General features: G+C 49.2%; 1 protein-coding gene across 1 annotated transcript in view; it reads right to left on the minus strand.

Moving 5' to 3' along the window:
- Positions 1 to 13,200, minus strand: part of LOC149860062 (uncharacterized) — a 30,330-nt gene that overhangs the window by 16,771 nt on the left and 359 nt on the right. Inside the window, exon 2 of the mRNA XM_090058731.1 lies at positions 12,576 to 12,637. Coding sequence (XP_089914857.1) covers positions 12,576 to 12,637 — 62 coding nt within the window. The remainder of the gene's footprint in view (positions 1 to 12,575; positions 12,638 to 13,200) is intronic.

The following is a 13,200-nucleotide window of genomic DNA, read 5'->3' on the forward strand; positions in this document are numbered from 1 at the left end:
GGAGTACCCTTTGTGCTGAATTTGCATCCCTTTTGCAGAGAAGGATAAAAAGTTTTAGACTTTGAGGGATCTTGTTTGCTAGTTTTGCTGCATTTACCAAAAAAAAGGGTATTTAGAAAAAGAATTGGCTGCCACTTGGCAGGAAACTCTGGGCTTGCAAACTGAACACATGAGATTCAGGAGGGCTGGTAAAGGAGCAGCCTGACAGGGAAAAGCAATTAGAATGTGATCTAAAAAGAACTCGGGCTGCTAAAACTGCTACTTTCAAGCAGCTACAGTTATGACATCAGGAAAACTTCGCTTTTTTTGCACACTTTGCCCAGGCAAACGTGATGCCTGTTAAATTAGACACATGCCAAGTCTTGGGTAAGTGCTGAAGTACTGAACTCCATGAAATTTCAGGCTAGTGCATCAGAGATGCCAGGACCGAGAGAGGGTAATTGGCATCTTCTACTACTATCCTACTGAGACGTCTGTCCCATTCACTTTCTAGTTATTTATCACAACATCTAACCCTTACTCTGAGGATTTTTCTGTAACTGCTTGATCAAGAGAGGCCACGGAGGCGTATCTGAATCCCCAGTTTCATCTCCCTCCAACTCTCACTCACAGGGAGGCGTTGGTAAATGAAGGTGTGGATCCTCTGACCTCGCATCAGAGGATTCACACAAAGCTTTTTGTTAATAGTGATTGTGTGACAAACCTAAAAAATGTCCTGTTGGCCCTTCACCAGGGCATGTTAGAGTATTTTGAGATCCTTAGGGAATATGCTGACTGTTTTAACTTTTCAGACCAAGATAAAATTACTTGTCTGCAGAAAACCCTCTCAACGGGCTTATGGAGCTCTATCCCAAAGGACATGGGGTTCATTTCAGGAAGTTGTTAACAAGTGAACCACTGTTTTATATCACACACAAGCAGGTTTTGCATTGCTTTTTGGTAAGGGCTGTACAACATCTACATGAGCGTCCACATGAGCTCTTCAGTCACCTTGATACAGGTTTGCGAACAGCAGAACAAAGAGAACTTGTTAACTCTCCTGCTTCTCTGAAGATTTTGGTTGCTAACGCTCAACCTTTTATCACTGCACACGTTAATCACAACCACCCCCGGAGTCACGTAGATGACATAACAGGTCACGTGAAACATGTTTTTCTTCCACAGGGAAGAAAACCTGCTCTTAAATTAAAAGGGGCAGATAAAACTAAGCCCAAATCTATTGCAATACCCAGTTCTGCTCAAGAGCAAGAGGGCATGTTATGGGCTGCAGAGCAGGCTGCATATGCTCATGGAAGCTCACAGTCAGCATGATGCTCCCAACCAGGCTCCTACCCAATGATTTTTGCTATAGGTGGGCAGATACAGCATCCGCTGCAGTGTCTGGATGGACCACCACCAGGACAGATTATGCAACCTTACCCTTGCACCTACACTCACTCCCTATATTCCAGCTTCATCTTCCCCTAACGTTGCTATGCCTTTACAGGTTCTGTGCAATAAAGCAGATCACTTCCTCAGGAAGTCTGGGCTACCAAAGTCTCTTACTCTTCACTTTTTCCTTTCTTCCCTGATTCTGCTTCATAGTTATTCACAGCAGCAGGTGTTCAAGGGAGAGAGATGACCACTCAGAACAAAGAGAGACACCTAACGTAAGTGGAGGAGTTTGTGAGGGAGCGGGCGCTAAGGGCGGCCGTAAGCTCCCTAGCGCCGCCTACCGTCACGTTAGGGTGACGTAGCACCCTCAGAATCTCGCCCGCCACGACTTTGATGTTAAGATATATGATGTGGAGGCTGCCAGTTTCCCCAATGGACGGTCTTGTTAGTCGTCCCTATTCCCAGACGGGGATTCGATAAGCGTCCTGCCTTAAGGGCAATGCGTGCCTCCAAGCCTCCCCCTTAGCACGCCCCAAGCCTCGCAGCTGTTCTGGGGGACGCTTGTATGGTCCCTCGCCCCTCGGGTGCCCTTTGCTCTCCCTCTCGGGCACCGGGCTCTTCGCCCACCTGGCGCCTCCTTGGGTCGGGCCCCAATCTCTGGCCCGTTCCCACGCCTTGGGCCTGTCCTGCTAGCAGCCCGCTACCTGCTGGCACCTCCTGGGTCGGCTCGCCAGCGCCGCTCACTACCGGCGCCCCCTGGGCCGGGTTCTAGCCGGCGCCTGGCTCACCGCCGGCTCGGCCTTCCGTTTGGAGCGCTCTCGCCGCCCTAGCCTCGGCGCCCTGGGCCGGCACGCTCTCGCCGCCCTAGCCTCGGCGCCCTGGGCCGGCACGCTCTCGCCGCCCTAGCCTCGGCGCCCTTGGGCCGGCACGCTCTCGCCGCCCTAGCCTCGGCGCCCTTGGGCCGGCACGCTCTCGCCGCCCTAGCCTCGGCGCCCTTGGGCCGGCACGCTCTCGCCGCCCTAGCCTCGGCGCCCTTGGGCCGGCACGCTCTCGCCGCCCTAGCCTCGGCGCCCTTGGGCCGGCACGCTCTCGCCGCCCTAGCCTCGGCGCCCTTGGGCCGGCACGCTCTCGCCGCCCTAGCCTCGGCGCCCTTGGGCCGGCACGCTCTCGCCGCCCTAGCCTCGGCGCCCTTGGGCCGGCACGCTCTCGCCGCCCTAGCCTCGGCGCCCTTGGGCCGGCACGCTCTCGCCGCCCTAGCCTCGGCGCCCTTGGGCCGGCACGCTCTCGCCGCCCTAGCCTCGGCGCCCTTGGGCCGGCACGCTCTCGCCGCCCTAGCCTCGGCGCCCTTGGGCCGGCACGCTCTCGCCGCCCTAGCCTCGGCGCCCTTGGGCCGGCACGCTCTCGCCGCCCTAGCCTCGGCGCCCTTGGGCCGGCACGCTCTCGCCGCCCTAGCCTCGGCGCCCTTGGGCCGGCACGCTCTCGCCGCCCTAGCCTCGGCGCCCTTGGGCCGGCACGCTCTCGCCGCCCTAGCCTCGGCGCCCTTGGGCCGGCACGCTCTCGCCGCCCTAGCCTCGGCGCCCTTGGGCCGGCACGCTCTCGCCGCCCTAGCCTCGGCGCCCTTGGGCCGGCACGCTCTCGCCGCCCGGATCTCGGCTCTATCACGGCCCTAGTCTCGGCGCCCTCGGGCCGTCCTGCTCTCGGCGCCCTTGGACCGGCGCTATCGCCGTCCTGCTCTCGGCGCCCTTGGACCGGCGCTATCGCCGTCCTGCTCTCGGCGCCCTTTGATGGCTAGCTAGGCTGCTCTTATCGCCCTGGCCTTAGCTCTATCGCCCCCTAGGCTCGATGCCCTTGGGCCGCTAGCCAGGCCTGGCTAGGTCGCCTTGCTGGGCCTTGCCCCGCTGGGGCCTTGCCCCCTCTGGGCTGACTCCACGTGCCTCGCGCACTGTCTCTGCCCCGCCTTGGGCCTTGCCCTCTCGGGGCTGACTCTGCGTCTCTCGCGCTCTGTCTCTGCCCCGCTCCAGGGGCCTTGCCCTCTCGAGGCTGACTCTGCGCCTCGCGCTCTGTCGTTGCCCCGCTCCGGGGCTAAACACCGCCCTTATGGGCCGGGGTCTGTAACCCCGCGCCTCGCCGGCGCAATATGGTGCCCTATCGCACCGACAATAGTGCCCCTGGCACTATGCCCAACTGGGCACTGGGAACCCCCAAGCTGTGGGGAAGCTCCCCTTGAGGCCTCCTCGCTCCCCTACAGCCTCCCCGGTCCTCCGGATGTAAACTATAACTAAACACTCAAGCCATCTGGCTATAACATAAGCAAAGGCTCCACACGCCTAATGACTCCAAGCCCCACCAGGGCTCTCAATCCTACCTCCAGTTAGGGCGATCCTGTTCCCTGCATCATTGCAGCCGGTTAGTGCGATGAAGTAGTAGCCACTAACCCCGGCCGCTCAGCTCAGCCGCAGAGCTCCTGCTCCTGCGGCAGCCAGAAGGGAACTGTGTCTCAGGCTCTGGCCTAAGCTGGTTATAAAGGCCAGGCCCTGCCCCCCTCCGGTCATGTGACCCACTTGGTTGGCCTGGCAACCAGGCACCTGAGCTCCCTGGGTGATTGGCAGCTCTGCCAATCAGCCGCAGAATCACGGGGCACCTCTGTGACTCCGTGACAGAGTTCTTGCGGCTGCTACATTAAGCCAAATTAAAAATTAAGCCGAGAAAAACCTAACTTCTGTCCCGAAGCGTTAGTTTTCTGAGGCTGTTGAGCTCCAAAGAGGGATGGTCTACTGAGCAGGAGAAGGGAACTGCTATTCAGAATTTACCCCATTCAACGGATCTGTTCATCCTTAAATCCTTATTAGACTTCACAGAGTTTCATGAAGATTTCACTCCTAGTTATACCATATCCTCATTGCTGAACTTCCAAAGTGACTCCCTAAAAAGGGAGTTGAGCAAAACTGGACAGAGGGATGCTCTGAAGCTCTAACAAAACTCAGATGAGCCATACTTTCCCTGACTTTCCTCTTGCTGCTAACACACTTGCGCTTGGCCTTCCTGATTCTATCCCTGCATGGCCAAGCAATATTCTTATACTCCTCCCTAGTTGTTTCTCCAAGTTTCCACTTCTTGTAAGCTTCTTTTTTGTGTGTTTTAGCTCATTGAAGACCAACCTGGTCTTTTGCCATACTTGCTAGTCTTCCTGCACATCAGCATGGTTTGTTCCTGCACCTTCAGTAAGGTTCCTTTAAAATACAACCAGCTCTCCTTTCCCCCTCAGACTGGCCTGCCAAGTAATCCTGCCCATCAGTTCCCTGAGTGAGTCTTTTCTTCTGAAGTCCAGGGTCCTTACTCTGGATGCTCTTCTTCCTTCCTTTCCCTCGGATCGTAAACGCAGTCTTCTCATGGTTGCTGGTGCCCAAGTTGCCATCCACTACGACAGTCCCCACCATTTCTTCTGTTTGTGAGCAGCAGGTCAAAAAGAGCACGGCCCTAATTGGCCTCTCCAATACTTGTACAAGGAAGTTGTCCCCACTTGCCAAAAACTTTCCGGATTGCCTGTGCACTGCTGTATTGCCCTGCCAGCAGATGTCAGGGTGATTGAATTCCCCTGTGAGAATCTGTGATCAGGAAACTTTTGCTAGCTGCTTAAAGAAAGCTTTGTCCACCTCATCTTCCTGGTCTGGTGATCTATAGCAGACACCTACCACATCACCTTTGTTGCTCTTTCTGACCCTAACCCAGAGACTTTCAAGAAGCCTGTCTCCAGGTGCATGCTGGAGCTCTGAGCAATCGTACAGCTCTTTTACATAAAGTGCAACTCCTCCTCCTGCCTGTCCTTCTTGAACATCCATCCATGACAGTACTCCAGACAGACGAACTGTTCCACCAAGTCGCTGTTAGTCCAATCACATTATAGTTCCTTGACTGTGTGAGGTCTTCCAATTCTTCCTGCTTGTTTCCTATTTCAGCAGCTTCTGATAAAACTCAGTTTTGCTACCATTTGCCACAGCTCTGAATCAGAATTGGTTAAAAAAAAAAAAAAAAAAAAGAGAGAGAGCAAAACACAGAGAAATTGGTATCCAGAGGTATTTGCTAAATCAGAAACAGCTACTGTTAACACTGACCAGGTCAAAGGCACAGGGCCAAATTCAGTTGCATGCTAAAGGTTTTGGCAGCTGTCAGGTGCTAAAAATATTGGGCGATGATGCTGAAAGTGCCTGAGTTGAAACTTCCAAAGCCTTATGACCATTACTATCAAAAGCTAACGGTGGTGGAAGGAGTCTTTGTGAATGAGTCAGGTAACAAACCTTCCTGTATGAATGGCTCCCAAATTCCTCAGACATGAGTTAATATATGCAGTTCATGACTTAGTAGCAGGCGGCTACCAAGATTGAGACAAGACTCTTGAGAATGTCAATCCTAAATTGGTGGCCCAGCATTAAAGCAAGGCTTGAAGGAAGCTCTGGTGTGGCATTAATTCTGCTCTGGATTTTGCTTTTGAATATCAAATGTACAACTTGCGTGTTCAGAACTCAGATCAGTGGTGCTCAACCTTTTTAGACTAAAGGCATCCCTCAAAAAACATCAGCTCTTAGTTTCTATTGTTTTTTTTTTACTACAGAAAAATAATAGAGCAGTTTTTTTTCTGTTGCAAAGAAGGCAGGAAGCCCACAACTATGGATTTCTATTTGAAATCTTTGGATTTATCTTATGAGCCATGTTAGCACTTAGATCTGCAAAAACTTCATGGCCCACCACAGCATCTGGGCTGAGAATAACTGACTTGGAACAAGTATGCTGAAGCCAATAAGACATTGACCCTGGGGTTGCAGGAGGACTTGCAGGCACCTCCGTATGAAACGGTTCTGATTACTTTGAGATTTTTATTGAAAACAGACAGTCCTACTCTGGTATCTTGCGTTACTGTGTTGGTTATTGTGCTGGTAAAATATCATTATCAAATTGGACCAGGAAAACAAATCAACAAAACTGTGAATGGGGTTTCTTTTTCAGTTTGGACTAATGCTAATGTCATCACTATTGCTAGTAAATCTTCTAAATATGACTTTAATATTCACAAATTTGCTAAGCCATTTAGTGGAACTCAAAATAAGATCAATCAATCAACTAAATTCCATCATGAGCAAGCTACAGGAAAATAGTGAAGAGAAAGACTGTGTGTTTATCTTATGGGGAATAAATATATTTTAAATACATTTTCACAGGCCATTCAGGATTGAGATGAAAATGTTCCTAACCCTATCAAGGACCAGCAAATTACCAGCTGCTGTTGTCCCAACTGCAATTATGATTTCACAGGAGGTAAGAATCAGTGCCTCAAAGTCTATAGACACATTAATCCCAAAATGTATATTGTTTCTAGTTGTACCTTACCCCAACCATAAGAAGTATTTAAATCAAAACTGCAGTGTCTAATGATGTAGTGATTTCTTTTATGATGTCACTGCCAGTATTGGGGGGGGGGAGGGGGGCACCAGGGCAGGGCAGGGGGAACTGCCACGATCAACCCACATGGCCGGGAACCATGTGGTGCTGGCCAGGGCAGGCTGGAGCTAGAGGGGCCAGTGGGTGGGGGAAGCAGCAGGAAGCATGGGTGGGGGTGGGAGCACAGAGCCCATGCCAGATGGGGAGCGGGAGCAGAGAGCCTGGGTGCACGGTCTACCTGGCTGCATCACATGTGAAACTTGTGGGCTGCATGCAAGCCTCATGTGATAGAGCCAGCATCCCAACCCTGTCTCTCTCTCTCTCTCTCCCCCACCCCACCCACCATAACCCCACACCCTTGCACAGCCCCCACCCCAACCATACCCCACACCCCTCCACACCCATCCACCATACCCACACCCCACAACACACAGACCCTTACTCCCCACACACAATATACAGGAGTAGGACTGTATTTTGAACTATTATGCAATTGCCGCTAGATACATGATGCAAGCACACAAATCAGCACAGAGGCGGAAAAGGATCTTGGAGTCATCATTGACTCCAAGACGAACATGGGCCGGCAGTGTGGGGATGCAGTCAGGAAGGCCAACCGCACCTTGTCATGCATCCACAGATGCATCTCAAGCAGGTCCAAGGAGGCGATCCTCCCCCTCTATGCGGCACTGGTCAGGCCGCAGCTGGAGTACTGCGTCCAGTTCTGGGCGCCGCACTTCAAGAGGGATGTGGACAGCATCAAGAGGGTCCGGAGGAGGCCACTCGCATGATCAGGGGACAGCAGGGCAGGCCCTATGAGGACAGGCTATGGGACCTGAACCTGTTCAGCCTCCAGAAGAGAAGGCTGAGGGGAGATCTAGTGGCCTGTTATAAATTAGTCAGGGGGGATCAGCAGGCATTGGGGGAATCACTGTTCCCCCGTGTATTGCCAGGAGTGACCAGGAATAATGGTCACAAGCTGGCAGAGGGTAGTTTTAGGCTAGATATCAGGAGGCGCTACTTCACTGTCAGGGCGGCTAGGGTCTGGAACCAACTTCCAAGAGACGTGGCGCTGGCTCCTACCCTGGGGGTGTTTAAGAGGAGGTTAGATGAACATCTTGCTGGGGTCGTTTGACCCCAGCATTATTTACTGCCATGGCAGGGGGGCGGACTAGATGATCTACTCAGGTCCCTTCCGACCCTAGAAACTATGAAACTATGAAATCAGGACAAAAATATTTTTAAACAGAATTAAAATAAGTTATGGTAGATGTTTTATTTTTTAGTATGTGATTTTGTTTTGTTTCTTTTTCAAGATAGCAGCACCCTCCATCCCAAAAGAAGTATATCTGGGGCACGGGGAAGGACTTCTGGTGGCAAAGGTCAGGGGTTAAAGGTGGGACTTCCACGCCTAAGATGGTGACCAGGGCGCAGGGCACCCATCAAGGGGTGGGGCTACCCTTGCAGCCTTTGACAGCTCACCAAAAATCGTTAAGCAGCCCTCCACCAGAAAAAATTGCCCACCCCTGCCCTATTGTGTGCAAAGTATTTGCTTCAAGACATTTCATGGCCACAACTGGCAGTATTACGATGCATCCAATTATGTCATATGTAGAGCATATAAATATTCAGTTATCTCCTGAATATCTAGAATGCTTAGTTAAAGAGACTACACTGTTATTTGGAGAACCAAGTCCCAGACTAGATCTGAAACTAAGGAACTTGCTAAACACCCCTCAGAGATTGAGAACAGTAAGCAAATGACCAGGGATGCTCTGAATCAAAAGATGAGTGACCAGGATGAAGTTTTAGCACTTCCTCTTTGGATGGACATTGGACAAAGGATCATTTTATTAGTATTAGACCAAGAGAAACAGGTTAAAACAAAGTGGTAGTGGGCAAGAGAATTATGGAAGCAAAGTGAAGGTGGGAAAACTTTAACAGTAAAAAGTCAGTGTTAAAGAGTACCTTAAAAGTAGGGTTTTTTTCAGCTCTAAGCTAATTAGAATAAATATGAATAGAATGAATTAAAATAAGACAAAATTAGGTAGATATACTCACTAGATTTATGTTAAAGCAGTATTATATAATAAAAGGGAAGGTACTGTCCTCAGACTGTGTTCTTCTATCCCAGAACCCCAGTTCATACAAAAGATCCAATCTGTAAGAAGGCCCTGGGACCTTTAGGGCTTAGTCTCTCAAAACTTGGGTAAGGTTGTCCCTAGCAGGTTGGTCACTTGTTAGGGAATCTTAGACTTTGTTTTAAGCTTACTGTCCTTCTGTTTCAGGTGTTAAAAGCCTTTCCTTCTTTTAAAGCTACAACCATTTTTGCATTTGTAACCTTCTTTTAAGCTTATAAACAATTTATCATTTGTAACCATAATCATGATCATTTTGTTCTACATTGTTGTGTATTGCTCCTTATTTACTCACCATATTCTCAAGTTAAGATTTTTATTAAAGTTTTCTTATGGCCACTTTTAGAGTACTTTGCTTCATTGGGACAGGTTTCTCGAACCTAGCTTGGTCCCTGGACCATATCTCAGGATCAACACTTCACTATATAAGTTGTAGAGGTGAGTATACTAGAGTGACCACAGGAATGTATCCTGCCATCAAGACATCTCAGTCCACACAAAGGAATGCAGTGGCTAATCTCACATCTGGATACCGCTGACTCCTCAGCATGAATAACCATGTGGTAGTGAGGTTGAAACTGTGATGGTCCAGGAAATGGCAAGGCTTTTCCGTGATATCTTTTATTCGGCCAATTGTAAAGTAGGAAGAGCTGCTAGACAGGCAAACTTTCTGGTATCAGATGACCAAAAGCTTGTCCAATAGCTTTCCCAACTATACAGTTGGTGCAATAAGATACTACAGAAAAGGCTTGCTTCCTTGATCAGGCATTCAGTCACAGCTGAATGAAGCAGCCAATATTTGACATGAGTAGAAAGCAAGGCTGGAGCTATAGCAAGACTTCTTCACTGCTCTACCATAAAACTGGTAGGAGGAGATGGGTCATGTAACTGCTGCCATAATATTTAGAAATATCTTGCCTATTTTGCACACAGTCGGTTATTCTGTATGAGGACCTGGACATGTCAAGTATTCTTGGTCCATTATGTTCCCTATAGAATGACTTGATTCTATGAAATATGAATATCAATCAATTTTAACTTAAAGAGTTAAGTTTCAGTCTAGAAACTTCAGTGGCAGTCAATGCCACTTTGTTCCTGGATACTGGATTGGCATAAGTACTGATCCAAATGCCCCTCTTACAGGGGCAGACAAGAGATGCAGAAGTCCATCTGTGACTTCCCATGGAGGACAACCTGGAGTGTCTCACATCTTCTTCAAAAAGGGTCAGCCTCACTCCAGATGCACGCTCTTCGCAAATCTCTAAGTATTCAAAACCCGCTATTACTGCTGCAGCTAACTACAGCATGTCAAACAATCCATATGTCCTCCCCCTCTCATGTCTTCAACACTCTTTAAAAAGTGTACTTAAACCACCTACAATCTGCACTTCCACAACCCGCACAGCCTCCAGCTGAAACAGATTCTTCCAGAAATGTAGAAAATCTAGCATTTTTATTCTGTGTTTTCGGCAAACATCAAAGTATAAACAGCAGGGAGTGGAAATCTCCTGACAAAACACTTGACAAATTTCTCTTTACAATATTACTTTTTGGGGATATATGAGAGAGTACTTAAGGCCTTGCCTATACCTGGAAGTCTTCTGGTAAAGGAGTGTAACTTTGAAAGGTTACAGCTGTTCATAGATTCATAGATTGTTAGGGGCTGGAAGAGACCTTGTAGATCATCAGGTCCAATTCCCCTGCACTAGGCAGGAAAAGACAACTGAGGTCAAGTGACCCCTGCAAGGTGACTGTCCAATCTCCTTTTGAAGATTTCCAAGTGATTGCACCACCACTGGAGGGAGCTTATTACACAGTCTGGACACCCTGACTGCAAAGTTTTTCCTGAAATTTAGCCTGAAGCAGCCTTCCAGGAGTTTGTCTCCATTGCTCCTGGTCTTCCCCAGGGGTGCCCTGGTGAACAGCTGTTCACCAAGTTCTCAATGTACTCCCCCAATGTGGCGATAAGCTGCTACCAAAACCCCTCTCAGTCTTCTCTTCTGAAGGCTGAAGAGGCCCAAGTCCCTCAGCCTCTACTTGTATGGCTTGTCTTGGAAGTACCTGATCATTCAGCTGGCTCTTCTCTGCACCCTCAAGTTTTTCCATGTCTTTGTTCAAGTACAGCGCCCAGAACTGGACGCAGTACTCCAGCTGTGGTCTCACCAGCGCAGAGTATCACTTCCTTAGTTTTGCATGAGATGCAACGGTTAACACATGCCAGTGTGTTGTTTGTCCTGCTGGCCAGCACCACTGGCTCATGTTTACACAATGGTCAATCACTACGCCGTGGTCCTTTTTGGCTGTGGTGCAAGTCAAATTGTCGCCACTGAGCCTGTAGGTATGTTGGGGATTGTTTGTCCCCAGATGGAGCACCTTACATTTCTGAGTGTTGAACTTCATCTGGTTCCGGTCCGCCCAACTCTCCAGCCTGTCCAAGTCCACCTGCACCTACAACCCATCTTCTGGCATGACCACACTCCCCCATAACTTGGTGTCATCTGCAAACTTGGCCAGCGAGCTTTTCACACCCACATCCAAATCATTTATAACCATCTGTGTGGACATTGTTCCATGATAACTGCCTGTGTGGACCCCCTTATTCCATGCAGCAAGCTGTTCTACTCAGTTGCCCCATGTCAACATGTAAACTTGTCAGTAGCTAAAGAGAAATAAGTAACTAATGCAGTGCTTATATGCCTCCCTATAACAAGAATTTTCATAATGAGAACACTTCAGTGATGCTAGTAGTAGCAGTTTATCTGACAGGCTTAGGAGTCTGCAGAAGTCCTGACAAAATACATTTTCCTCATAACTGCATTTTTAGACAGACTAAGAGGTGAACAAAAAAACCCAAAACAAAAGTGCCAGGCCTGGAGACCAAAGTCCTCTATTCAATTTTAACACAGATTGCAGCATGCAAATTTTCCACATGATACTGCCAATGTCCCTGAAACTTGATGCAGAAGAACAATACGTTAAGGCAAAAGAGTTCAGTTTCCATAGTCATTTATTACTTAGCCTCTCAGCTGAGATTGCAGGTAAAGGCAACAGTTGTACCACAGCTGTTTCTTTCTTGGAAACTGGACTGAGACAGGCTTCCAGACCTCCAGTGAGAACTATGAATTACTACTATAAGAGGTGGAAAGTTGTCTAGCAAAACTCGTAATGCACAATACATCTTGAACATGAAACTTGCTATTGGATCTTTGCTACGAAGTGACTGATGAAAAGAACTTATGTTTATAAGAGGGACTAGTCACCTGCTAAGTTTTAGAGCAATAAAATTAGACTAAACAGTAACACTGCTCTTTAAAATGTACTAGGAAAAGGGAAAAGTCTCTTTCCTCATCATGTTGCTATCCTACCAGTGACCCTGGAGATATTAGGTATTCGATCGTCATGGTGATGATCTTCAAACTGAACTCACACTGTGCCTACTCACTACAAATATCTAGGTACAACATATAATGATATTCACGGTGTATGCGGCAATCCATACAATCCAACAAGATACAAGTCAAAAAAAACCCTGCTGATTCAAGTCAGAAACTGAAAGCAATATTTAGATGCTTCTGCCCAGGTTTAGAAGGACAGCGTATCAAGCACCAAAAGCTTCGGCATGGTGCTTACCAGCATCAGACTGATATTTCCATGAGCAGGAGGGCAGCGGGGCGTCGTGAAGAGCACTGAGCCTGAAAGGAAACAAAATTGCTGGCAAGTAACATGGCTATTGAGGCACTCCTGAGCATGGCACCCACCCTCTGCTAAGCGCCGTGTCGCCACTTTCTACACTGCAATTGGTTGGTTTCACCGTCTCAAAAAGAAAACCCAAAACATCGCTTTCTACAAGGAGCCTTTCCACCGGACAAAATCCCGAACCCCAAAACACTGTGTGAACATTTCAGCCCCATGTCAGGCCAATTCCAACGCTGCTTCCAGCTGGTGTCTACCTCCTCCTTCCTCCCACAGCAGGCAGGGAGCCTCCCAGGCAACTGGCAATGCCCCAGCTTCAAGCAGGGCCCTGGAAAGCGGGTCCTGCTTCCCCTGGGGCTGGGGCTGGGGCTGGGGCTGCGGCTGCCATGTAGTCACCTCCGCCCTGCCCCGCACTGCCCCAGGCCCCGCCCCTAAGCCATCGGCCGCAGCCTGACTCGCTGGTTGCAAGGAGCCGACTTGGTCGGGGAAGCCTCCTTTGCTGCATTCGCATCGCCGCTTTCGCCCGTTAAAAAAAAAAAAAAAAGAGAGAGAAAGAGAAAGA

The sequence above is a fragment of the Crocodylus siamensis genome, chromosome 7 (genome assembly GCF_052110815.1).
Source record: "Crocodylus siamensis isolate JL-2025a chromosome 7, ASM5211081v1, whole genome shotgun sequence".
Lineage (NCBI taxonomy): Eukaryota > Metazoa > Chordata > Crocodylia > Crocodylidae > Crocodylus > Crocodylus siamensis.